This window comes from Neoarius graeffei, chromosome 16, assembly GCF_027579695.1.
Source record: "Neoarius graeffei isolate fNeoGra1 chromosome 16, fNeoGra1.pri, whole genome shotgun sequence".
Taxonomy (NCBI): Eukaryota; Metazoa; Chordata; class Actinopteri; order Siluriformes; family Ariidae; genus Neoarius; species Neoarius graeffei.
In genome coordinates this window covers 25,458,522-25,484,478 of record NC_083584.1, presented here as the reverse complement: position 1 = coordinate 25,484,478, position 25,957 = coordinate 25,458,522, and the positions used below count along the sequence as shown (strand labels likewise).

Genomic DNA, 25,957 nt, shown 5'->3' with positions numbered 1-25,957 from the left:
ATTGCTGCTCGTCTGCAGTTTGCTAAAGATCACGTGGACAAGCCAGAAGACTATTGGAAAAATGTTTTGTGGCCGGATGAAACGAAAATAGAACTTTTTGGTTTAAATGAGAAGCATTATGTTTGGAGAAAGGAAAACACTGCGTTCCAGCATAAGAACCTTATCCCATCTGTGAAACATGGTGGTGGTAGTATCATGGTTTGGGCCTGTTTCGCTGCATCTGGGCCAGGATGGCTTGCCATCATTGATGGAACAATGAATTCTGGATTATACCAGCGAATTCTAAAGGAAAATGTCAGGACATCTGTCTATGAACTGAATCTCAAGAGAAGGTGGGTCATGCAGCAAGACAACGACCCTAAGCACACAAGTCGTTCTACCAAAGAATGATTGAAGAAGAATAAAGTTAATGTTTTGGAATGGCCAAGTCAAAGTCCTGACCTTAATCCAATGGAAATGTTGCGGAAGGACCTGAAGCGAGCAGTTCATGTGAGGAAACCCACCAACATCCCAGAGTTGAAGCTGTTCTGTACGGAGGAATGGGCTAAAATTCCTCCAAGCCGGTGTGCAGGACTGATCAACAGTTACCACAAACGTTTAGTTGCAGTTATTGCTGCACAAGGGGGTCACACCAGATACTGAAAGCAAAGGTTCACATACTTTTGCCACTCACAGATATGTAATATTGGGTCATTTTATTCAATAAATAAATGGCCCAGTATAATATTTTTGTCTCATTTGTTTAACTGGGTTCTCTTTATCTACTTTTAGGACTTGTGTGAAAATCTGATGATGTTTTAGGTCATATTTATGCAGAAATATAGAAAATTCTAAAGGGTTCACAAACTTTCAAGCACCACTGTAATATGTCTGAACGTTGAGACCCAATATTTAAAAAGGACTGTCTGGAATAATGCCTTATACTGTTTCCTAAATGCCTTATATAGTTTCCTAAACCTACAGGTTTTGCTGCTGAATGTATCTTCAATTTAAAATGTCGTCATTGATCTACATATATAGAGCGTCTCATTTTGATCTCGTAATCTTAGTGTTTTAGATATGAAGGATTGAAAGGCCAGACGATGACGAGGCATATTTTGTTTAATATCCTCCTGTTTCGTTCAGTGTTCTCAGGGTTTCGATATATGCGTTCAGGTTTTAGTCAATATTCTCAGCTTTTTTAAAAAAATATATTTATCGAGAGGTTCCATCCTGGGTATGACTTTAAACTGCAATCAGTGGTGAGTCTCCAGTTCAGGAAGACTTGAGTACTGGGGAAAGTGGAGTTACCCCTTAATCACCATTGCTCCCAGGTCCGCTCTGACCCGACGTGGTCGCACCTGCCTGGGTTCCAGCTATGGAATAAATATTACATCGCCAATAAGGCGCTGGCAGCAGGGCGCTTTTCGATGCAATGTGGCAGATGAACCCAACAGGGTCAATGGCACACCACCAGATGGCATACGGAAGAGCCACTCAAATAGCCAGTGGATGGCATCACTCGGCAAGTCAGTTGTCACTGCAGGGCAACTTCCATACCCGTCAGGTCTGTGGCACTTTTGTGTGCCACTTGGCATCAGGTCTGGAGGTCCAGAGAGACAACATGATGGGGCAATGACGACATTTGTCTTACCTTACTGTAAGGCGCTTCGTTAGGAGAGGAAATTGCTATGCGTCCTAATGAAGCAGTCATCATCGCTAACGATGGACAGCTGCCGACGACAATGATGACTATTCCATGAAATCGAGTCGTACATGAGCTGGAATGCTAAAGAGAATGCTAAAGAGCATTCGTATCAACCAACTTTTGTAATTTGCGCGAGTTTTATTTATTTTTAATTGTAGTTACGTATAGTTTTCTTTTTCTGTTTCTCATTCATTTTGTTTGAGGGCCATATGTATATTATCATGTGATATTTTATGCCACCCTCGATAAATAAAGTTTAAAAAAAAAAAAAGCTGATAGTCGATGAGGCGCATAGCACCAAGTCAGCTATAAGCCATGTATGATGAGATTGAGTGGAATGACTGTTTTATTCTATCCACATTCACTGGATTTTGAGAAACACAGTATTTTTATTTTTTGCAAATTCAATAAATTAAAACTTTATACAAAACATCCGACAAATTCATTTCCGCTTAGAATGTAAACAAACTGGCGAAATGACAGGAGCAATTTGTGAAAAATGCTATAATAATTTCTTGGAAAAAAAATTTAATATATTGTTTGAGTAGAGTTTTTATTTTCGTCCTCGGTTGGTTCAGAAACACATTCCGCCATTTTGTTTCTCTCCACTCATGGTATATGAGCTGATAGCCTAGTAGTAGAGTAACCAGTCAGAGTGCACGATTGCTCATATCCAGTGAACGTGGATAGAAGTGTGTGTGTGTGTGTGTGTGTGTGTGTGTGTAAAATACCCACACACACACACGAAGTAGATCTGCAAAACAAAATTTGAGCTGCCTCTCTAAACATGGTTTTAAAAACCAGCTTTACTCCATTCATTTCTGTAATTGAAAAATCCTGTCGAGATTATCTAATACATCTTGTAATGAGTTTAAACTGAGCTCTTGGCCTCTACAGGGTCATGTGGTGATGGGCAACAACGCCGTGTCCCCATACCAGCAGGTCATCGAGAAGACTAAGAGCCTCTCGTTCCGCAGCCAGATGCTCACCATGAACATCGAGAAGAAGCTCAGCTACAGCAGCAGAAATGAGGTGAAGAATGAAACTGAATGGTGCATTTAATAAGAGATGACATGATCTGGTCTTAATTTTCCATATTTCAAGACTAATGCAAGTTATGGACTAGACATAATGTACACTTTAATGATTTAACTGTGTTATTAGCAATATTAATTATTCCAGAGTTATTATAACTTCCAGAAGAAATATATTTTTTCCATTTTCTTTACAGACACCGAACTGGGCTACTCAGGACACCAACTTCTATTAGACCAGTGGAACGTCCTCATCCTCCTCACACTCATCCCAGTGATGCACCTAGTATTTTACCTTTTTTTTTTAAATTAATATCTGCCACTTGACTCCCAGTAATGAAGCTCAGATTTTTTTTATACTTGTTTTTAATCTATTTTAACTGTTTTTACAGAATTTCGTTTTGTATTGTAATAACTACAACACTATTGCCTCAGTTCACTGCCAGTCAGTATTGATAGTGTGAAATAATAAACAAATCCCAACTTGTGTGAGCTGCTTTTATATTCCACACTGTTGTGGAGCATGTAGCATCCATGTTGGTGTACTGATCAGCAACACATCGCTTGATCAAATGTTTTGTTTTACTTATTTTATTATTCTCATTATAATTATTGATGGTGAATGAATTAGTTTATGGAAGTGCAGAGGCCTTCGAAGCCCTTTATTTGTCAGGGATATATTACAGTACAGTGAAATTTTCTTTGCGCATTCCAGCTTGTTAGGAAGCTGGAGTCGACCATGACACGGTGCCCCTGGAGAGAGTAGAGAGGGTTAAGGGTCTTGCTCGAAGGGCCCTACAGTGGCATCTTATGTGTGAATTCCTGACTTAATGATCTGAAACCCAGAGCTTTAAGTATTGAGCCACTCTATGGTGATTAGGTTGCAAGCAAATATTGAGTAAATACACTACCGTTCAAAAGTTTGGGGTCACTTTGAAATGTCCTTATTTTTGAAAGAAAAGCACTGTTCTTTTCAATGAAGATCACTTTAAACTAATCAGAAATCCACTCTATACATTGCTAATGTGGTAAATGACTATTCTAGCTGCAAATGTCGTCGGGTTTTTGGTGCAATATCTCCATAGGTGTATAGAGGCTCATTTCCAGCAACTATCACTCCAGTGTTCTAATGGTACAATGTGTTTGCTCATTGCCTCAGAAGGCTAATGGATGATTAGAAAACCCTTGTACAATCATGTTAGCACAGCTGAAAACAGTTGAGCTCTTTAGAGAAGCTATAAAACTGACCTTCCTGTGAGCAGATTGAGTTTCTGGAGCATCACATTTGTGGGGTCGGTTAAATGCTCAAAATGGCCAGAAAAATGTCTTGACTATATTTTCTATTCATTTTGCAACTTCTCATCTCATCTCATTATCTGTAGCCGCTTTATCCTGGTCTACAGGGTCGCAGGCAAGCTGGAGCCTATCCCAGCTGACTACAGGCGAAAGGCGGGGTACACCCTGGACAAGTCGCCAGGTCATCACAGGGCTGACACATAGACACAGACAACCATTCACACTCACATTCACACCTACGCTCAATTTAGAGTCACCAGTTAACCTAACCTGCATGTCTTTGGACTGTGGGGGAAACCGGAGCACCCGGAGGAAACCCACGCGGACACGGGGAGAACATGCAAACTCCACACAGAAAGGCCCTCGCCGGCCACGGGGCTCGAACCCGGACCTTCTTGCTGTGAGGCGACAGCGCTAACCACTACACCACCGTGCCGCCCATTTTGCAACTTATGGTGGTAAATAAAAGTGTGACTTTTCATGGAAAACACAAAATTGTCTGAGTGACCCCAAACTTTTGAATGGTAGTGTAAGTCATTAAATGCCAGCTGAGTTAAGCACAAAAATATACTCATTGATTTTCCTCAAGTCTAAACAAACATCTATCAAAATTTAGTTAACATTAATAAAGCAAAACAAATTTAGCTTTGTTGTTTTATCTTCAGTAACCTGGTCAGTGTCTAGATAAATCCAGAGCCTATGTAGGAAGCAAGAATACACCCTTATGGCACCATACACACATGCATTAACACTGAGTAGTTTAATCATAGCCGATCTTCCCACTGGAATGTTTTCATCAGGTGGGAGGAAATCAAGCATCTCGCAGGAAACCCAAGGGAGTAAACTGGTATTGCCCAAGTCAGACAGCAGAAAGACGCATGTTGCGACCGGTCGGATGGTGACCGATCACAGGTGGATGCAGCTGTTTTGCATCAAATCATTCATTGTGGTCAGAAGTATTGCAAGACGCAGAGTTTTAAGCTGAATTGACCAGTTGGAAGCAGACGCAGGTTGACGCAGCGCACAGAAAGCCTTTCAAAAAACATAAGGCCATAAGACTGCTCGCAGGTTGTTGTAAACTATTTGCAGGTGCAGTCTGCGTCTGTCTGCAATGCATCGCAGCCCTCTTTAAAGACTTGTCGTCCCTTGCATCTAGCTGCCACTACCTACTTCAACCTGCGATTGGTTGCTCAAGCGTTGCACGACCGCCTGCCTCGACATGCATCAACCTGCTATTTGCACCGATTGGAAGCGAATCACAGCTAAAATGTGAACAGATCATGATCCACTTGTGTCAACCTGCCTCTACTAAAGACCCTCTACAACACTGCCATTATCTGCATCGTGCGTCAGCACAAGACCAGTCTTGCATCTACCTGCGATTTTGTTTTTGTAGGTAGACGAAAATAGTTGAAAACTAGTTGCAGCCTGCTGTCTGACCTGGGCATATGCGAAACACTGCATGTTAACCTGAGCTCAAGATTGAACCAGAGACCCTGGAGCTGTAAAGCAGCAATGCTTCTTGTTTATTTCGATGGTCAAAATTAATACTCAATAATTAACGTGGGGTGGCACAGTGATGTAGTGGTTAGCGCTGTCGCCTCACAGCGAGAAGGTCCTGGGTTCGAGCCCCGTGGCCGGCGAGGGCCTTTCTGTGCGGAGTTTGCATGTTCTCCCCGTGTCCGCGTGGGTTTCCTCCAGGTGCTCCGGTTTCCCCCACAGTCCAAAGACATGCAGGTTAGGTTAACTGGTGACTCTAAATTGAGCGTAGGTGTGAATGTGAGTGTGAATGGTTGTCTGTGTCTATGTGTCAGCCCTGTGATGACCTGGCGACTTGTCCAGGGTGTACCCCGCCTTTCGCCCGTAGTCAGCTGGGATAGGGTCCAGCTTGCCTGCGACCCTGTAGAACAGGATAAAGCGGCTAGAGATAATGAGATGAATAATTAATATGAATTGGAGTAGGGTGGCACAGAAGGTTCTGGGTTCGAGCCCAGTGGCCAACAGGGGCCTTTCTGTGTTGAGTTTGCATGTTCTCTGTGTGGGTGTCCTGCAGGTGCTCCGGTTTCCCCCACAGTCCAAAGACATGCAGGTTAGGCTAATTGGTGTCTCTAAATTGACTGTAGGTGTGAATGGTTGTTTGTCTCTGTGTCAGCCCTGCGATGACCTGGTGACTTGTCCAGGGTGTACCCCGCCTCTCGCCCATAGTCAACTGGGATAGGCTCCTGCATTCTTTTTTTCCTCATTATGGCACACTTACTCAATCAGGAATGGGAATCTTTCCTCAAAAGATATCTTCTGGCTCAGTAACCGCACTGGTACATAAACAGTTTCAGAAAGTTCCATAATAAGCCTGTGCTCAAAATTATACAAACGGAAGTATAACATCGTTCAAATCACTTTTGACAGGAATTCAAAGTTTAGCTGGAGTGAAATCATTCTCGTTCTCTCGTTATCTCTAGCCACTTTATCCTGTCCTACAGGGTCGCAGGCAAGCTGGAGCCTATCCCAGCTGACTACGGGCGAAAGGCGGGGTACACCCTGGACAAGTCGCCAGGTCATCACAGGGCTGACACATAGACACAGACAACCATTCACACTCACATTCACACCTACGGTCAATTTAGAGTCACCAGTTAACCTAACCTGCATGTCTTTGGACTGTGGGGGAAACCGGAGCACCCGGAGGAAACCCACGCGGACACGGGGAGAACATGCAAACTCCGCACAGAAAGGCCCTCGCCGGCCACGGGGCTCGAACCCGGACCTTCTTGCTGTGAGGCGACAGCGCTAACCACTACACTACCGTGCCGCCCTTGGAGTGAAATCAAACTGTGATTATGTGGGCTTACAAATGCAACATGCTAAACTGGTGGCTATAATCGTACCTGATTGATATCCTTCTCAGGCCATTGCAAATATAAAGACAAGCTTCAGACATTCACCATGTCTTGGATGATTGTATTCGGGATATTGACAAATTAGATTTTTGGCACAACTATTGGAATTGCTTGTGCTTTAGTCCTCAGAGGTCTTTTCTTTAGGAGGGGTGTTCTGTCATGGACTGGTATCCCATCCAGAGTGTATCCCAACCTCATGCCCAGTCTTCCTGGGATCCACCGTAACCCTGACCAGAATGAATTTGAGATATGGAAATAATTTATTTCTAATGTCTATATACTTATTAATGTATGTATATAGCCTTATATGGGAATGTGTACATTTACTGTATGTATTATGGCCTCATCAGGGAACCAGTGGGTGTGGATGTGGGCGTGGCTAGGGCTTGGGAGAGCTTCTGTATGTGTGTGAGTGTAATCAGGTTGATTTGTTTTACATTTTCTATATATTTGTATTAAGGACCCCTTAAAAAAGAGATGGTTTATCTGAAGGGGTTTTATCCTTCTTATAAATGCTTATTTAGAGCTTATTGCTTAGTTGGGACTTGTTAGAAAAATCTACAAAGATAATATGGCCACTAGATGGCAGCAGTGTCCATCTTATTCTCGCATAAAAAGTATTTTGAAATGTTTTTAGCACTTTTATTATTCATGTTAAATAGAGAACATGGATATGTATATGGAGGGTAGTTACTTCGAATCATTGTTTACTTTTTACTTTTTTTTTTGAAATTTATTTTTATTTATGCCCTGTATTTGTTTGAAGCTGTTGCAGCTGATAAAATGAGGTGTTGGTGTACCTGCAGGAACAGCCTGGGGAAGAAACATTCACTCATCTCATCTCATCTCATCTCATCTCATCTCATCTCATTATCTCTAGCCGCTTTATCCTGTTCTACAGGATCGCAGGCAAGCTGGAGCCTATCCCAGCTGACTACAGGCGAAAGGCGGGGTACACCCTGGACAAGTCGCCAGGTCATCACAGGGCTGACACACAGACACAGACAACCATTCACATTCACACCTACGGTCAATTTAGAGTCACCAGTTAACCTAACCTGCATGTCTTTGGACTGTGGGGGAAACCGGAGCACCCGGAGGAAACCCACGCGGACACGGGGAGAACATGCAAACTCCGCACAGAAAGGCCCTCACCAGCCACAGGGCTCGAACCCGGACCTTCTTGCTATGAGGCGACAGCGCTAACCACTACACCACCGTGCCGCCCCAGAAAGATTCACTAATTCAAAAATTCATTCAGCTATATTCTATACCTATAGTCTAAACCTTCATTCACAATATGAAGATGATCCTTGTATTATTGAGTGTTCAGTTCATAACAGTCATGACTCACATACAGTATCTTATTACTAAAAAAAACCACACAATATATTCACAGAATCCTCCTTTTGTCTGCTGTAGGTGTCTCATTGAGGAACTTTCTTGTTGTAAACATTCTAGTTACACCCATTTCCACACGTGCACCAACTGCTGGAGCGTTTCGAACATTGTTGAGTTATGGTCTATGGTGAAGCACCTTGAGTGCATTTCTGAGCAATAATCCTTACAGTTAGCAGACAGGTTCCTGAGCAAGAGAGAGAGAGAGAACACGTGTGTGTGTGTGTGTGTGTGTGAGAGAGAGAGAGAGATGAATATTTGTCTGTAGCCCGCGCGCTCCTGAGCCGGGGAACAGACCGCACGTGCCTGCGCGTGCTCACTCTCCCAGCAGAGCTGACGTGGGCTGTGGGCTCGACCTCGCACAGCTGTTGCGCATCTGGCTGTGCCGCTGTACCACTGATCAGCAGCTTCATACAAGGACAAGACAGTGATTAGCACTCGAGAATGAACGCGTTACACGACTGGGTTCTGGCGTCCCCGGCTCCAGCCCGGCTGGTCTGGGTTCTGGCTCTGGTTCTGGCCACACTGCTGGTCTGGAGTCTGTTCTTCTGCTGCTGGGAGAATCGCAGCTCTGTGTCTCCTCTGGAGAGATACCTCTCAGGTAAGACCTGCTTTCCTGACTTTTAAGCACATTTTAAGTCATCAGATAATAAAGCACACAATGGCTTTAGTCCCTCACCTCGTCGGCTCCCAGAGCAGAAATGACTCATAAAATAGTGCTCCTGTGAGGGGGGGGAAGGCATAATATAAGCTGCTGCAAAAAGAACTCAAAGTGGGAAGAGTTTCCTTTTCCATTCATCCAAAGTTGTGCCGGTTTCCAGGGTAATGTTTTCCATTTTCCGTAAATAGTGGAGTTTTTTTTTTTTTACTGGCCTGGGCTGCACACTGCGGTCAGGTCTGTGGAGACTGTTTATGTGCACATCCAGACACATCACTTTTTAGTGTTGACATTTCAGGGGGCGTTTTTCAAACCTTCAAATCACACACTGCCTTACCCACCACTTCATTACAGGGTTCTAAAAAAAAAAATCCTGTTGAAAGCTGTCGAAAATCCGCCCTGAATGACTTGCATATCAATATTTAAACATCAACATTTGATCTTCAAGGGTTTGTACAGGATTGATTTTATCTGACTGACTTTTATTTTGGTTTAAACTTCTTTCATTGACACGTTTCACTTTGGCCACCTGTTGATAGCAGTGCAAGTCCTCGACCTATTGCTTTATCTCTCTAAAAAGAAGGGCTGCAGCAGTGCTTTAGGCCTTTAGTCTGTCAAGCTCATCTGTACAACCTGCTCGAATACACCAGCTTTCAAAATCTTCAATATTGCTAATGCTGTGATCAACACCATCATGCTGTCATCTCGTAGATTGCTCACCGGTAGAGATGCGTCTCTGCTGTAACGTGGCCTAACTGTGTCATTTAACTGCATTTTATTCTGGAACTTTGGATCAAAATTTTGTTATAGCCACTATTTCTGTGCCAGACTTTTCATTAATATGACATACAGCATTGCTGGAAAGTGGTGATTGATTAAGTAGGCCCTTGATCTTTTGTTATTAGCGATAACAGCACAATGACTCATCACTTATGTTTAAGCTCCTCGAGATCCTATTAAACACCACAGTAACGACGCAAGCGATGTCCCCCTGTGATGTCAGAGCAGCAGGACTACGAGAGTAATTACTGTAGTTCAGTACACAAGACACAAGGTTTGGACAAAAGTCCTTCATCAGCTGTCCAGAAAGATATTTGTTTCAGAGTGGAGTTGTCTTCACAGTTTTCCTAAGTCCAAAATGCACTTAAGAATGCATAATGGAAAAATAACCCAATGATTTTTTTTAAATTTTAGACATGAATGCAGGCGGCACGGTGGTGTAGTGGTTAGCGCTGTCGCCTCACAGCAAGAAGGTCCTGGGTTCGAGCCCCGGGGCTGGCGAGGGCCTTTCTGTGTGGAGTTTGCATGTTCTCCCCGTGTCCGCGTGGGTTTCCTCCGGGTGCTCCGGTTTCCCCCACAGTCCAAAGACATGCAGGTTAGGTTAACTGGTGACTCTAAATTGACCGTAGGTGTGAATGTGAGTGTGAATGGTTGTCTGTGTCTATGTGTCAGCCCTGTGATGACCTGGCGACTTGTCCAGGGTGTACCCTGCCTTTCGCCCGTAGTCAGCTGGGATAGGCTCCAGCTTGCCTGCGACCCTGTAGAAGGATAAAGCGGCTAGAGATAATGAGATGAGATAATGAGACATGAATGCAAAATTAAATCAGATTTTAAAATGGTGGCCTGGAAACATAATGTAACAAATAAGCTACAATGCAGCTTAAAGTGATTTAAAGCAGGCATATCCGTTTCTGAAAGGTAAATATTTTGATATTTAAATAATCTTGAAGAATCTGATTATTAATAAACAGTAGTTGGAACACTGGGAAGTCTGCTTGCTCTTTATGGGCAGGCTGGAGATATTACATTCATTAAATTAATCAATCCATCCATCCATTATCTGTAGCCGCTTATCCTGTCCTACAGGGTCGCGGGCAAGCTGGAGCCTATCCCAGCTGACTATGGGTGAAAGGCAGGGTACACCCTGGACAAGTCGTCAGGTCATCACAGGGCCGACACAGAGACAAACAACCATTCACACTCACATTCACACCTACGGTCACCAATTAGCCTAACCTGCATGCCTTTGGATTGTGGGGGAAACGGACCACCCGGAGGAAACTCACGTGGACACGGGGAGAACATGCAAACTCCACACTGAAAGGCCCTCGTCAGCCGCTGGGCTCGAACCCGAGACCTTCTTGCTGTGAGGCAACAGTGCTAACCACTACACCACCTCATTCGTTTAATCATTTAAAGGCGTCGTGCGGTAATTTCAGCAATCAGGCTATATCATGTGTCAAAATGTCGGGTTTGGTGGGTTATTCAAGCCCCTCGGTTTCCCGCGATCTCAGTGTCACGATGCGCCCGCTACAAGCATTTAAAGTTGACGCGCACAGCCAAATTTAGGCAGCCAGCCGTTAACTCGGTCAACTTATGTGTGACGTCATACCAGTAACCTCCCTTGGGTGATGCTGGCCTGTCCCCATGTTTTCTCTATAGCGTGCGTTTACCAGAGTTGTTTACATTGCGGATTTTGTGGATTTATTCAGTTTGTGGATAGTTTTGAACACTCAAAACACTATGAAATGATGTATTAATATTCTGTGATACAAAATGCCTAATCGGTGTATTGTGTTTGGCTGTAACAACGAACACTGAACACTATTTGTGACTGTTATCAATGGATCTGATTTCAAGGTCATGGCTAGTTATTGATAGAAAAAAATTTATTTTTTTAAAAACACATTGTGGCAGCGGGGGCGTGGTCAAGCGCCGGTCTGTGACAGGAGGGCGGAGCCAGGGAAGGCGAGTGGCAGAAATCACTACACCTGACGGTAATTAACCTGTGTTTTGTGTGTTTTCCCAGTAACCGCGCCCTATTTAAGGAGGCAGAGCAGAGAAGAGCTCATCCCGGGACAAGAACACAGTGTGTGTGTGTTTCGCTAACAGACTAAAACTGGCGGTTATACTGAAAAGTCTGGCAATAAAAAGCCTATTTGCATCTGAAGTGTTGTCCTGCCGTCCTCTGTGCTCCACCCACACTTCAGAGAGCTCTACAGTGGTGCCAAAACCCGGGACAAGGTGGAGCACCAACCTCGCAGCCCCATGGAATCCTCCCCGTTCGCGGACCTGGTCCACGCCCTCGCCACGGCTCAGCAAAGCCAGCACCAGGCGCTCGTCACGCTCCGAAAGGAGCAAGAGCGGCGCTTCGAAGCCCTGGTGCTGGCCCAGCAGGAAGATCGCGAGGCGTTCCGGCATCTCCTCGCGTCGGCGGGGTCCACCAGCGCCCCGGCCGCGGGCCCGTCTCCCCTCACCGTGACCAAGATGGGCCCGCAGGACGACCCCGAGGCGTTTCTCACATTGTTCGAGCAGGTCGCCGAAGCCTCGGGGTGGCCGATGGAGCAGCGTGCGGCGCGCCTCCTCCCCCTCCTGACGGGAGAGGCGCAGCTGGCCGCGCTATAACTCCCCGCCGGCTGGCCTACGCGGACCTTCGCCGGGCCATCCTCCAGCGCGCGGAAGCGCTGGCGCTGTTGTTCTGGCGTGCGCCCCACGCGCTGGAGGACGGCCCGGCGAAGGTCCGCGTAGGCCAGCCGGCGGGGAGTTATAGCGCGGCCAGCTGCGCCTCTCCCGTCAGGAGGGGGAGGAGGCGCGCCGCGCGCTGCTCCATCGGCCACCCCGAGGCTTCGGCGACCTGCTCGAACAATGTGAGAAACGCCTCGGGGTCGTCCTGCGGGCCCATCTTGGTCACGGTGAGGGGAGACGGGCCCGCGGCCGGGGCGCTGGTGGACCCCGCCGACGCGAGGAGATGCCGGAACGCCTCGCGATCTTCCTGCTGGGCCAGCACCAGGGCTTCGAAGCGCCGCTCTTGCTCCTTTCGGAGCGTGACGAGCGCCTGGTGCTGGCTTTGCTGAGCCGTGGCGAGGGCGTGGACCAGGTCCGCGAACGGGGAGGATTCCATGGGGCTGCGAGGTTGGTGCTCCACCTTGTCCCGGGTTTTGGCACCACTGTAGAGCTCTCTGAAGTGTGGGTGGAGCACAGAGGACGGCAGGACAACACTTCAGATGCAAATAGGCTTTTTATTGCTACACTTTTCAGTATAACCGCCAGTTTTAATTTGATAGCGAAACACACACACTGTGTTCTTGTCCCGGGATGAGCTCTTCTCTGCTCTGCCTCCTTAAATAGGGCGCGGTTACTGGGAAAACACACAAAACACAGGTTAATTACTGTCAGGTGTAATGATTCTGCCACTCACCTTCCCTGGCTCCGCCCTCCTGTCACAGACCGGCGCTTGACCACGCCCCCGCTGCCACACACATGTTTTAAATGTTTCTATGTATCAATCATTAATTGTACAAAATGATTTTCATACATTTATGCATTTGTCATATCTTTCTTTGTCACATGAAGTGTTGTCTTGATAACACACGTGGCACATAATTTTAGCAAATGGATGACAGAAGATTAATTGAAAGATTTATGCCACAGAGCTGTCTTTAACTAATAATTATCACTTATTACTGACGATTGTACGTTTACTAAACAATACAATACAAAGCTCAATACTCCCAGCCTATAACATACTGAATATCAAGTTAAAATCAACCGCAATAAAAGGAAAATGATGAAAACTGGAATATCAAGGGGTCTACTGTATCAGAAGGCCCACTGCATTTCGCGAGATCGCAAGCTGTCAAGTTGCTAGAATTCAATCTTTCTAGCTATACTTTCACCCCCTACAGCTATCAGTATTACACATAATCATAGATTAATCACACAGCATTCTAATTCAAGTGAAAATGGTCTTTAAAAATACACACAAGTAGTGATTTAGTCAGAGAAACCAACCAAAACAAGTCTTCAAGTTGCCGGTCTTCTTCATTCTCGTCTTCGTTTCTGTCGTCGTCAGAACTGTCCTCATTTTCTTCTGAAGATGAGCGCTCAGGTTCAAAGCTGCAAGGCTGGATACCACCAGGACATTCAGCTGTCAAAATCTCTACTTGTGGGCCATTTTCTTCTTCTGTATCGGTAAAATCAAAGCTAATTTCCTCAGCATCGCTCCTATTTTCTGGTGTGTCCATCATTGCAACTGCACCGAGTGGTTACTGGTATGACGTCACGCAGCTGTTCCATTGACCGAGAGGGGGCGCTGCGAACGCGGAAAATTTCAAGTGATGGGCATGATCAAATAAGGACCGATTACAACCGCGGGAAGCTTTTGAAAAATCGACGGTCAATTTATTTCGAATCTCGAAAGCATTCTGGTGCAGAATAATGCGACTTTTATCGCCACTGCGTGACGCCTTTAATGCAATTTATTTATGTCTCAGGTATCTTCTGTGCTCTTATTTTCAATGGAATTGTATTACAAGAAACAAAATACTACTACTACTACTAATAATAATAATAATGGGGCGGTACAGTGGTGTAGTGGTTAGCACTGTCGCCTCACAGCAAGAAGGTCCGGGTTCGAGCCCCGTGGCCAGCGAGGGCCTTTCTGTGTGGAGTTTGCATGTTCTCCCCGTGTCCGCATGGGTTTCCTCCGGGTGCTCCGGTTTCCCCCACAGTCCAAAGACATGCAGGTTAGGTTAACTGGTGACTCTAAATTGACCGTAGGTGTGAGTGTGAATGGTTGTCTGTGTCTATGTGTCAGCCCTGTGATGACCTGGCGACTTGTCCAGGGTGTACCCCGCCTTTCGCCCGTAGTCAGCTGGGATAGGCTCCAGCTTGCCTGCGACCCTGTAGAACAGGATAAAGCGGCTAGAGATATTGAGATAATAATAATATGAAATAAACATTTACATTCAAACACAACAAAATAGGCAGGCTTCAAGATCCTTTCATTTTTATACAGTGATTTTAGTAGGATATAGCACTTTAGCTGCATGAGAGCCTCCATATCAGTAGCAAATAATGAGCTAAACCTTTATAAAATGGCTACATACTTAAGCGTCTTAAATGAAGGGTCACAGGTGACAGGCCTTCGCATGCCGACTATGAATGATGAATATTTTCAGAGAGATCCAGGCTGTTGCTGTGGGTCAGGAAGGAGTCCGAGGCCTTTCCTCAAGCCGTAATAAAACAAGCCTGATCTCAGAAGCCATCTTTGTTTACCTTTGTGCTCTGGTTGTGTACGTTTATCCCACTAATGTTGTGTTCCCCTCTTCTCTTTATATCCAGGCAAATATAAGTTGTGTATTTCTGATCACTCGTGTGCTCTGAGCATTTGTATGTGGTTATTTGAATTTCCCTTTTTTGATTCCAGCCATGAAGAAGAACTCAAAGACGAAGCATCAAAGTCAGGTAACTCGCAAAGCATAATAACTCTCAAAGGTAGAATTACACAAAGTATTTTGCCTTTTCTCTGAAAATGCATGTGTTTTGTAGTGGGAAGCTTCTAGCATATGAGTGCAGGTATTTTGAGGAACCATGTATTTTACCTATTTGTACTTCAATTCGTAATATACAATACATAGCAGCCTATAGAGGTCAGTAATGAGGCAGAGAACCAGTGAACTTTATACATCCAGGGTGTACTAGAGTAATTATCAGAGATGGTTAAGTGCGGTACACAAAGTCTGGACAAATGTCCTTCATCAGCTGTGTATAAATACATTCATGATATAATTGATTATATAATTGTTATTTGTTGTAATACTTACAAATACTGAACACACTGCTACATCTATATACAGTATGAGTCAAAAAAATTTGGACACTCCTACTCATTCATAGGTTCTTCTGTATTGTGACTATTTTCTACATTGTAGAACAATACGGAAGACATCAAAATTATGAAATAACATATGGAACATATATGGAATTATGTGGGGAAACAAAAAAGTGTTTTAAAAAAAGTTTCATATTTTAGATTCTTCAAAGTATCCAGCGTTTACCTTGATGACACTTTGCATACTATTGGCGTTATCTTAACCAGCTTCATGAGGTAGTCACCTGGAATGCTTTTCAATTAACATGTGCCTCGTCAAAAGTTAATTAGTGCAATTTCTTGCCTTATTAATGTGTTTGAGATCAAACAGTAAATAATAATAATAATAATAATAATAATAATAATAATAATAATAATAATACAGTAAATAGCCCTATTCGACAACTGTAGTAATCCATATTATGTCAAGAACCGCTCAACTGAGTAAAGAGAAACGACAGTCATCATTACTCTGAGTCATGAAGTGACTTTTAATTAATAAAAATAAAGAAAAACATTGAATTAGAAGGTGTGTTCAACCTTTTGACTGGTATTCTACATACTCATATACACCAATCAGCCATAACATTCTGACCACTGAAAGGTGGAGTGAATAACATTTGATTATCTCATTACAGTGGCATCTGTCAAGGAGTAGGATATATTTGGCAGCAAGTGAAGTCAGTTCTTGAAGTTGATGTGTTGGAAGCAGGAAAAATGGGCAAACGTAAGGATCTGAGCGACTTTGACAAGGGCCAAATTGTGATGGCTAGTTGATTGGGTCTTAGCATCTCCAAAATGGCACATCTTGTGGGGTGTTCCTGTTATGCAGTGGTTAGTACCTACCAAAAGTGGTCCAAGGAAGGATATAACCGGTGAACTGGCAACCAGGTCATGGGTGTCGAAGGCTCATTGATTTGCATGAGGCACAAAGGCTAGCCCATATGGTCCAATCCTGCAGAAGAGCTACTATAGCACAAACTGCTGAAAAAGTTAATGCTGACACCTTTCTGTTTTAGCCAGCATTATGTTTTCGGCAGTTTGTGCTACAGTAGCTCTTCTGTGGGATTGGACCATATGGGCTAGCCTTTGTGCCTCATGCAAATCAATGAGCCTTCAACACCTATGACCCTGTTGCCGGTTCAGAGTCACTCAGATCCTTACGCTTGCCCATTTTTCCTGCCTCCAGCACAACAACTTCAAGAACTGACTGTTCTCTTGCTGCCTAATATATCCCACCCATTGACGGGTGCCATTGTAATGAGATCTTCTTCTTCTTTTGGCTGCTCCCGATTAGGGGTCACCACAGCGGATCTTTCGTCTCCATTGCTCCCTGTCTTCCGCATCCTTCTCTACCACACCTGCCACTTTCATGTCCTCTCTCACCACATCCATGTATCTCCTCTTTGGCCTTCTTTATTTTCGTGTGCCTGGCAGCTCCATCCTCAACATTCTCCTTCCAACATGCTCTGCATCTCTTCTTAGGATGTGCCCATACCATCTCAGTCTCATCTCTCTTAGCTTAATTCCCAAGCTCTCCACATGTGCTGTCCCTCTGATGTGCTCATTCCTTATCCTGTCCAACCTTGTCACTCCCATCGCAAACCTTAACATCCTCAACTCCGCCACCTCCAACTTTACCTCCTGTCTCTTCATTAAGGGTACAGTCTCCAATCCATACATCACAGCTGGTCTCACTCCTGTCTTATACATCTTACCTTTCACTTTTGCTGGGACTTGCCTATCACAAACGACTCCCGAAATCCTTCTCCAACTGCTCCACCCTGCCTGCACTCTCTTTCTCACTTCACTATCGCAGCCCCCATTTTCCTGCACAGTTGACCCCAGGTACTTGAATTCACCAACTTTCTTTACATCTACTCCTTGCATCTTCACTACACTCTCATCCTGATTCTCACTGATGCACATGTATTCTGTTTTGCTACTGCTCACCTTCATTCCAATGCATACCTCCATCTCTCCAAACCCAGCTCAACCTCCTTTCTACTTTCACCACAATATCACAATATCATCTGCAAACATCATGTTCCATGGTGACTCTTGCCTCACTTGCCATTGTAATGGGATATCAATGTTATTCAGTTCACCTGTCAGTGGTCATAATGTTATGGATGACCGGTATATATATTTCATAAGTTATATACCCCTGGGGGCGGCATGGTGGTGTAGTGGTTAGCACTGTCGCCTCACAGTAAGAAGGTCCTGGGTTTGAGCCCAGCGGCCGGTGAGGGCCTTTCTGTGTGGAGTTTGCATGTTCTCCCCGTGTCCGCGTGGGTGTCCTCCGGGTGCTCGGTTTCCCCCACAGTCCAAAGACATGCAGGTTAGGCTAATTGGTGGCTCTAAATTGACTGTAGGTGTGAATGGCTGTCTGTGTCTATGTGTCAGCCCTGCGATGACCTTGCGACTTGTCCAGGGTGTACCCCGCCTCTCGCCCATAGTCAGCTGGGATAGGCTCCAGCTTGCCTGCGACCCTGTAGGACAGGATAAGCAGCTACAGATAATGGATGGATATACCCCTGGCAGAGTCTGTAAGATGTTTCAGCTTTTTGTTGTTGTTCAGACATATCAGTAATCATATAAAACACCTTTCCCTTATTTAGTAATAGTGCTCAGAATAAGATGATGATAACTGAAATTACAGAAAAGACCATCTCCAAAATTGCTCCTTTACATACCTTTTATGTTTTGGGGCTGTTAATACTCACTCAAGGATATTGAGGTCACTGTGAAGGTAGAATCTACACCTGTGTCTTGTTGGATTGTAACCAGTGTATGCACATGCTCATTAGGGAAATATTGTGCATTTACTCTACACCTATACTGAATTTGCTGGATACTGAAATATGGGGAAAGCAAAAGAGCTGTCAAATGATCTGTAAAGCAATGTAATTCAGTGCTATTAATTAGGAAAAGGTGATCAAAAGATATCTAAAGATTAGACAATGAAAATCAAAAGCACTAATCTGTGAAGATAACTAAGTGGTTCTGTGGATAGGATCAGGTAGGATCAGGCAAGGATCAGGCAGACCAAGAAAGATTTCTGACACAACTACGAAGAAAGTTGTACAAGATTTAAAAAAGAAAGAACAAACCCAATGACCCACAGACTGACCCACCCATCGACTGACCGACTGACCCACCCACCCACCAAACGATCCACCCATCAACCCTCCCTCAAGCAAATTTTACTAAAATACAAGCTTATCTGAAACAAAGTGGGGTGGCTGTTTTTGTTTGTCCAATAAAGAAATGCTTGAAGAAAAATGGGTTGCATGGTAGAGTTGCCAGTAAAAAAAAAGCCTTTTATGCCACCATCATTAAAACTGCCTGCTTGCAATATACCAAACAGCATCTAGAGAAACCTCAAGAATCCTGTACTATAGTAATATGAAGTGATGAAACAAAAATATATAAAAAGCTTTAAAGTAACCATAAATGTAGATTGGCATGCAAAAGTTTGGGCACCCTTACTGAAAATGTCTGTTACTGTGAATAGTTAAGTGAGCAGAAGATGAACTGATCACCAAAAGGCATAAAGGTAAAGACAACACATTTCTTTTCAGCGTTTTCTGCAAGATTTGTGTATTTTTGTTTTGTACAATTGGAGAGGGAAAAAAGAAAAGGAACACCATGTGAAAATTTGGGCACCCCAATACATTTAGTTCTCAGCTAACTTTTACCAAGGTTCCAGGCCTTAATTAGCTTATTGAGCTGTGGCTTGTTCAAATTCTTTGTTAGGAAAGGTCAGATGATGCAGATTTCAAAGCTGTATAAGTTCTCTGACTCCTCAAACTTGTCCCTAAAATCAACAGCCATGGGCTCCTCTAAGCAACTCCCTCGCATTCTGAATAATCAAATAATTGATGCTCACAAAGCAGGAGAAGGCTACAAGAATGCAGCAAAGTGTTTTCAGGTAGCTGTTTCCTCAGATTGTAATGTTATTAAGAAATGGCAGTTAACAGAAACAGTGGAGATCAAGGTGAGGTCTGGAAGATGAAGAAAACTTTCTGAAAGAATTGCTCGTTGGATTGCTAGAAAGGCAAATAAAAAACCCTGTTTGACTGCAAAAGACCGTCAGAAAGATTTAGCAGACCCTGGAGTGGTGGTGCACTGTTCTACTATGCAACAACACCTGAACAAATATGACCTTCATGGAAGAGTCATCAGAAGAAAACCTTTCCTGTGTCCTAGCCACAAAATTCTGTGTCTGAAGTTTGCAAATGAACATCTAAATAAGCCTGATGCATTTTGGAAACAAGTCCTGTGGACTGATGAAATCAAAATAGAACTTTTTGGCCACAGTGTGCAAAGGTATGTTTGGAGAAAAAAAGGTGCCAAATTCCAGGAAAAGAACACCTCTCCAACTCTGAAGCATGAGTGTGGATCGATCATGCTTTGGGGTTGTGTTGCAGCCAGTGGCACAGGGCACATTTCATTGGTTGAAGGAAGCATGGATTCGAATAAATAACAGCAAATTCTGGAAGCAAACATCACACCATCTGTAAAAAAGTTGAAGTTAAAAAGAGGATGGGTCCTACAATAAGATGATGATCCAAAACACACCTCAAAATCTACAATGGAATACCTCAAGAAGCACAAGCTGAAGGTTTTGCCCTGGCCCTCACAGTCCCCTGACCTAAACATCATTGAAAATCTGTGGATAGATCTCACAAGAGCAGTGCATGCAAGACAGCCCAAGAAACTTGTAGAACTGGAAGCCTTTTGCAAGGACTAATGTGTGAAAATCCCCCAGGTAAGAACTGAAAGATTATTAGCTGGCTACAAAAAGTGTTTACAAGCTGTGATACTTGCCAAAGGGGGTGCTACTAGGTACTAACCATGCAGGGTACCCAAACTTTTGCTTTGCACCTTTTCCTTTTTTGTCATTTTGAAAATGTAAAAGATGAAAATAAAAAATTGTTTTTGCTTAAAATATAAAGGTAATGAGTCATCTTTATGCCTTTTGGAGATCATTTCATCTTCAACTTGCTTAACTGTTCACAGTAACAGCAATTTTGACCAGGGGTGCCCAAACTTTTGCATACCACTGTATGTTTGGTAAGGCATCAGCAAGCCCTATGAAAAGAAACATCTCTGCCATTAAGGATGGAGGTGGATCTCTGATGGGTTTTTTTCTTTTTTTTTTTTTTTGGGGGGGGGGGGGGGGGGGGGTTGAGCTACAGTGACCCAGGAAATTTAGTCAAAAATGATGGCAAGATGAATGCATTACATTATCAGAAAATTTGCATGGAAGCTGCACCTGGGGTGCACATTAACTTTCCAATATACCAACAAACCAAAGCACAAGAACAAGTTGCCCGTTCAGTGGCTGCAGAGGAAGAAAGTAAAAGTTCCTGAGTCGACCTCATCATCACTGAGCCACTTTGGAAAAGACTCAGACATTCAGTATGTGCAAGGCAGCTAAATAATTTACTGGATCTGGAGAATTTTTGCCAAGAAGACTGGGTAACTTTACTACCTGAGAAAATAAAAGTGCTCATTCACAACTATCCTCAGAGCCTGCAAAACTGTCATTGACATTGTCAAGGGGACAAGATGAGATTTTAGGACATAAGGGTATGTAAACATTAAGAGGTTGTTTTTTGTGTAATTTCACTTATAATTATGATTAATATAATAGATGAAAAGTTCTCTGGTGGTACCGTAACTAGCTTCATGTACACACTATCACTAAATAAAGAAATGTGGTTTGTATGTATTTCTAAAACAAAAAGGAGAGGTGCCAAAGCAACCCTGACTGAGATAAAGTGTTTTTTTTTTTTACTTAAGTTTGCTACTGAAGATGAATGATTTGAATGATTTTCACATACAAATAAATGCCATCTTGAGTGCAGATTTTCTGTCTACATAGCAATGAAAAGAGCCAAACTTTATTTGTTTACCTGACATCACCAATCACAGTCACTGGCCATTTAACAACAAGCCCTTTGTGTGATCTTGGAAGTAGGCAGCAGAAAAGAACCCACATAATTCATTACTAAAACCTCTTTGTGGTTAACTCAGTGTTGCCCTTGTGCTGGATGGTCATTCACATCCAGCTCAAAGAGTTTAGCAGAGTGATTTTGCAGAAAATTTTTGTTGTTGTTTCCTTGCAAGTGGAATGAATACCTTGTTTTCATTGTTCTTAAAGCGGAAGAAGAAGCAGAAGGAGAGAAGTGTCACTTCAGCTTTGGTTAATGATGGGATTGTTGGAATGATCACATTGGCAACTCCTCCGACTCAGGAGAAACAGATGGCATTGAAAGCGGAGAAGATGGAGAAGAAGCAGAAAGCACTGAAAGGCTTGAAAGAGGAGAATAAGGAGGAGAAGCAGAAGGTTGAGAAGGAGGAAAAGCAAAAGCCAGGGAAGGAAGAGAAGCAGAAGGTGGTGAAGGAGGAGAAGCAGAAGGTGGAGAAGGAGGAGAAGCAGAAGGTGGAGAAAGAGGAGAAGCAGAAAGCAGTGAAGGAGGAGAAGCAGAAGGTGGAGAAAGAGGAGAAGCAAAAGCCAGTGAAGGAGGAGAAGCACAAAGTGGTGAAAGGGGAGAAGCAGAAAGCGGTGAAGGAGAAAAAGCAGAAAGCAGTGAAGGAGGAGAAGCAGAAGGCAGTGAATGAAGAGAAGCAGAAGGCGGTGAAGGAGGAGAAGCAGAAGGCGGTGAAGGAGGAGAAGCAGAAGGCAGTGAAGGAGGAGAAGCAGAAGGCGGTGAAGGAGGAGAAGCAGAAGGCAGTGAAGGAGGAGAAGCAGAAGGCAGTGAAGGAGGAGAAGCAGAAGGTGGTGAAGGAGGAGAAGCAGAAGGAGGAGAAGCAGAAAGCAGTGAAGGAGGAGAAGCAGAAGGTGATAAATGAGGAGAATGTAGAAAAACAGGGTGAGCAAGAAAACCCTACCACAGTAAGGAAGAGGAACAAACGTCGTCTGAAGGTCACCATTGCACCTGAGGCCATAACCTTTGAATCTGCAGAGAAGGTGAGTATCCTCCCACCTCTACTTAGCAAACTAATTGTACCTTACCTAATTACAATGTCCTTTTTATGTTGCTATTTATTCCCTATGCTACTACACACTACGCTGATAGCAGAATATAAATTACTGAACCTGACATACTGCTGACTACATAACATTTTTAAAAAATATTTTAAACTAGGGGCGGCACGGTGGTGTAGTGGTTAGCGCTGTCGCCTCACAGCAAGAAGGTCCGGGTTCGAGCCCCGTGGCCAGCGAGGGCCTTTCTGTGCGGAGTTTGCATGTTCTCCCCGTGTCCGCGTAGGTTTCCTCCAGGTGCTCCGGTTTCTCCCACAGTCCAAAGACATGCAGGTTAGGTTAACTGGTGACTCTAAATTGACCGTAGGTGTGAATGTGAGTGTGAATGGTTGTCTGTGTCTATGTGTCAGCCCTGTGATGACCTGGCGACTTGTCCAGGGTGTACCCCGCCTTTCGCCCGTAGTCAGCTGGGATAGGCTCCAGCTTGCCTGCGACCCTGTAGAACAGGATAAAGCGGCTAGAGATGATGAGATGACATGAGGTTTTAAACTAGAGTTCACACCTTTAAAGGTGCAGTTTGTCATTTTTAAGTGTGTTTGCTTCTAGACCTTTAATTATATAAGCTCAAAGGTATGTTAGAAAAAAAAAGATTCAGAATAGTGCCATGCACAGAACTTTCATTTAAGGCTTCTGCTTATAGGTTTCTGACCCAGAAATTAGGCTTGCCCCAAGGATGCAGAGCTGCTCTGCTCTTTTTCTTAAAAGAGCAAACGTAGCTTTACAGAGGGGTGGGGTGAGACTGGAAAGGTGCAAGCGGCATGGTGGTGTAGTGGTTATTACTGTCGCCTCACAGCAAGAAGGTTCTGGGTTTGAACCTCATGGCCAGGAGGGCCTTTCTGTGTGGAGTTTGCATGTTCTCCCCGTGTCTGTGTGGGTTTCCTCCGGGTACTCTGGTTCCCCCACAGTCCAAAGACATGCCGGTTAGGTAAAATACCCAGCCACTGGGGTTGCACAAGCCAATGCATACTCAGTGCCGGTCCCAAGCCTGGATAGATTGGGGAGGGTTGCGTCAGGAAGGGTATCCGGCCAAATTAGCCAAGTCAGATATGTGGAAAAAAGATCTGCTGTGGGAACTCCCTAATGGGAGCAGCCGAAAGAAGAAGAAGGGTGAGACTGGAAAGGAAAGGCTTGACCATGAGTTCATTGCAGTTACAGTTTGCCTCACAGGCAACAGAGGGCTCTGAAAATCACAAACTGCCTCTTTAAGACTTGAAGTAAAGATGCTGATTGCTTGCGGTGAAAAATTCATAATTTAAGATTTATAATAGTTTCTTTAATCAATGCATACTTTATAGGTTGTGATCTGTTTGTACTGAAGAACGTTGAATTGACAAAGTATGATCTAGGAATGTAGTCCTCTGCCATTTAGGAGATTCTGCCTCACGGATATGGGAGCAACAGTACTGACGCAAACACAGCTGTTCAGAGATGTTTCTCAGTTTAGTGAAAGACAAATCTGAGTATATATCCACATTCAAGAGTGTGTTGTAGCTAAATGATTGGAAGATGAGATCTAAAGGCCAATTTATGCTGACAACGCAGTCCTCGCAGATAGCGTCGCAGACAGCGTCTGCGTAGCCCCCCACCTTCACAGACGCTCTGTGCACACCTCCCAAAAATTGTGACCACCGCAGAAGCCTCGCAGACAGCGTCGCAGACAAGAGGGCTCTGATTGGTCCACTCTACATCCGCTGTACACGCACTTCCGCTTCCCTACTTTCCCGGTTTGTTTTGTTTTCACTACCGCCATTTTTAAAAACACGAGCGAAGATGGAGCAGCACGAAGAGCGGTTGATCGAGGAAGTGAGGAACTACGTACATCTATACGACTCCAGTTCTAGTCATTATAAGTAACCGGAGGATAAACACTCCACTAACCACACCCACCAACTACTCCTAGCGATTTCGCGACTTCACGCCCCCTTGCATTGTGGCGGTGAATAACATCGCGCACGCCTATTACTCCCCGCTCAACGATAAATTACAACTGTCTGCGAAAAGCTATCTGCGAAAGCCTTGTCGCAAGAGCATGCAGAGGCCTTAAGAGTGTGCTGTTTCTATATGATTAGAAGATGTGATTTAAGAAGCTGAGTTGTCTATGTATGAGAGTGTATCAGTGGGTCATGAAGCATTACATCACTCATCAAGATAGCCTTATGAAAACAGAGACGAGATATGCAAGTGAAGATAAGTTTCAAGGATTTAACTGAAACTAGCCAAAACAATTAGCAAGCAAACTGCCCAAAACCAGTTACAAGCATGCCAAACATATATCTCTATCAAGACTTAATTCACTCAGTTTCATCTTCAGACCTACTCCTTTTTGACTATCAGTTTATATTGTTTTATTGATTGGCTGAAATTGCCAGATGTCCTTAATAATTTAACTAAACATAATCTGGGATGTATTTTTAATTACTTGGCAGTACATCAGATTCATCAGTGACAAAATCAATCAAATGCTTATCTGCTACACAATCAATGAGCTGCATGCCTTAGGAAATTAGTACCAGGACATACTGTATGGTTCCAATCCCATTTTGAGAGAGCTATTGTCTAAAATTACAAATGGATCAGTTACAGCTGTACGTCAGGGGTGTTATAACCCACTAGATTAATTCCTTTTAGCTCCATGGATATGCTAGTAGGCATATCAGCTGCTCGCTGGCTGTGCTGTGAAAATTGTGCATGCAAACGCTCATCTAAGTTTCAAAATCTGTCATTGCTTAACTATTTTCTGTCATTAAAATGGTTATATTCTCTGCTTTCCAAAGAAATGTCAGTACTTTGGGAGTAACAGCAGGTTGAAGTTGGTACAACAGAGTGAAAACTCTGCTCGCGGGATGTTGGGAAACTGCCGGTGATTTTTGAGTCACGGGAAAGCACTCAGGCTCTGTCTCTTCTGATCAGTTTCCGACTGGATTACTCGTGAATATCAATCAGATAACTTTTATAGGGATGTTCTCTCGCTATCACTGTTTCTGATGAAGTATTCAGCAAAATTTACCATCAGCTAGTTTTGATGTTATGATTCACAGGAGACTTTGAAGTGAGTTTTCATAGCTTTACCTACTTATTTTTTTTCCAAATCAAACTGATTCATGTAAATAAATTACTATTTTAGAATATAACTGTAGTTGTTTTAATGAAAAAGATTGAGATCTTTGTGGTCAGAATGAGAGCTTAAAAAACCGGAAGTCAGAAACGTGAGTGTCAATTTCAATTCAATTAATTGGAATTGTTTATTGGATGTGGATCACACAATTGTTGTTTTTTTT

The 25,957-nt window shown here is 43.8% G+C and overlaps 2 protein-coding genes across 3 annotated transcripts in view; both read left to right on the top strand.

The window, feature by feature from the left end:
• eif3eb (eukaryotic translation initiation factor 3, subunit E, b) overlaps window positions 1–3,199 on the top strand; it is a 46,628-nt gene extending 43,429 nt beyond the window's left edge. The window contains exons 12-13 of the mRNA XM_060942683.1: window positions 2,585–2,719; window positions 2,919–3,199. Of these exons, the coding sequence (XP_060798666.1) occupies window positions 2,585–2,719; window positions 2,919–2,957 (174 nt within the window). The 3' untranslated portion in view covers window positions 2,958–3,199. The remainder of the gene's footprint in view (window positions 1–2,584; window positions 2,720–2,918) is intronic.
• Window positions 3,200–8,631: 5,432 nt separating this feature from the next.
• The window catches only part of pleca (plectin a), a 327,839-nt gene continuing 310,513 nt past the window's right edge, over window positions 8,632–25,957 (top strand). For both annotated transcript variants that reach the window (XM_060942675.1, XM_060942674.1), the window contains exons 1-3: window positions 8,632–8,913; window positions 15,179–15,216; window positions 21,795–22,604. In XM_060942675.1, the coding sequence (XP_060798658.1) occupies window positions 8,757–8,913; window positions 15,179–15,216; window positions 21,795–22,604 (1,005 nt within the window). In that variant the 5' untranslated portion in view covers window positions 8,632–8,756. The remainder of the gene's footprint in view (window positions 8,914–15,178; window positions 15,217–21,794; window positions 22,605–25,957) is intronic.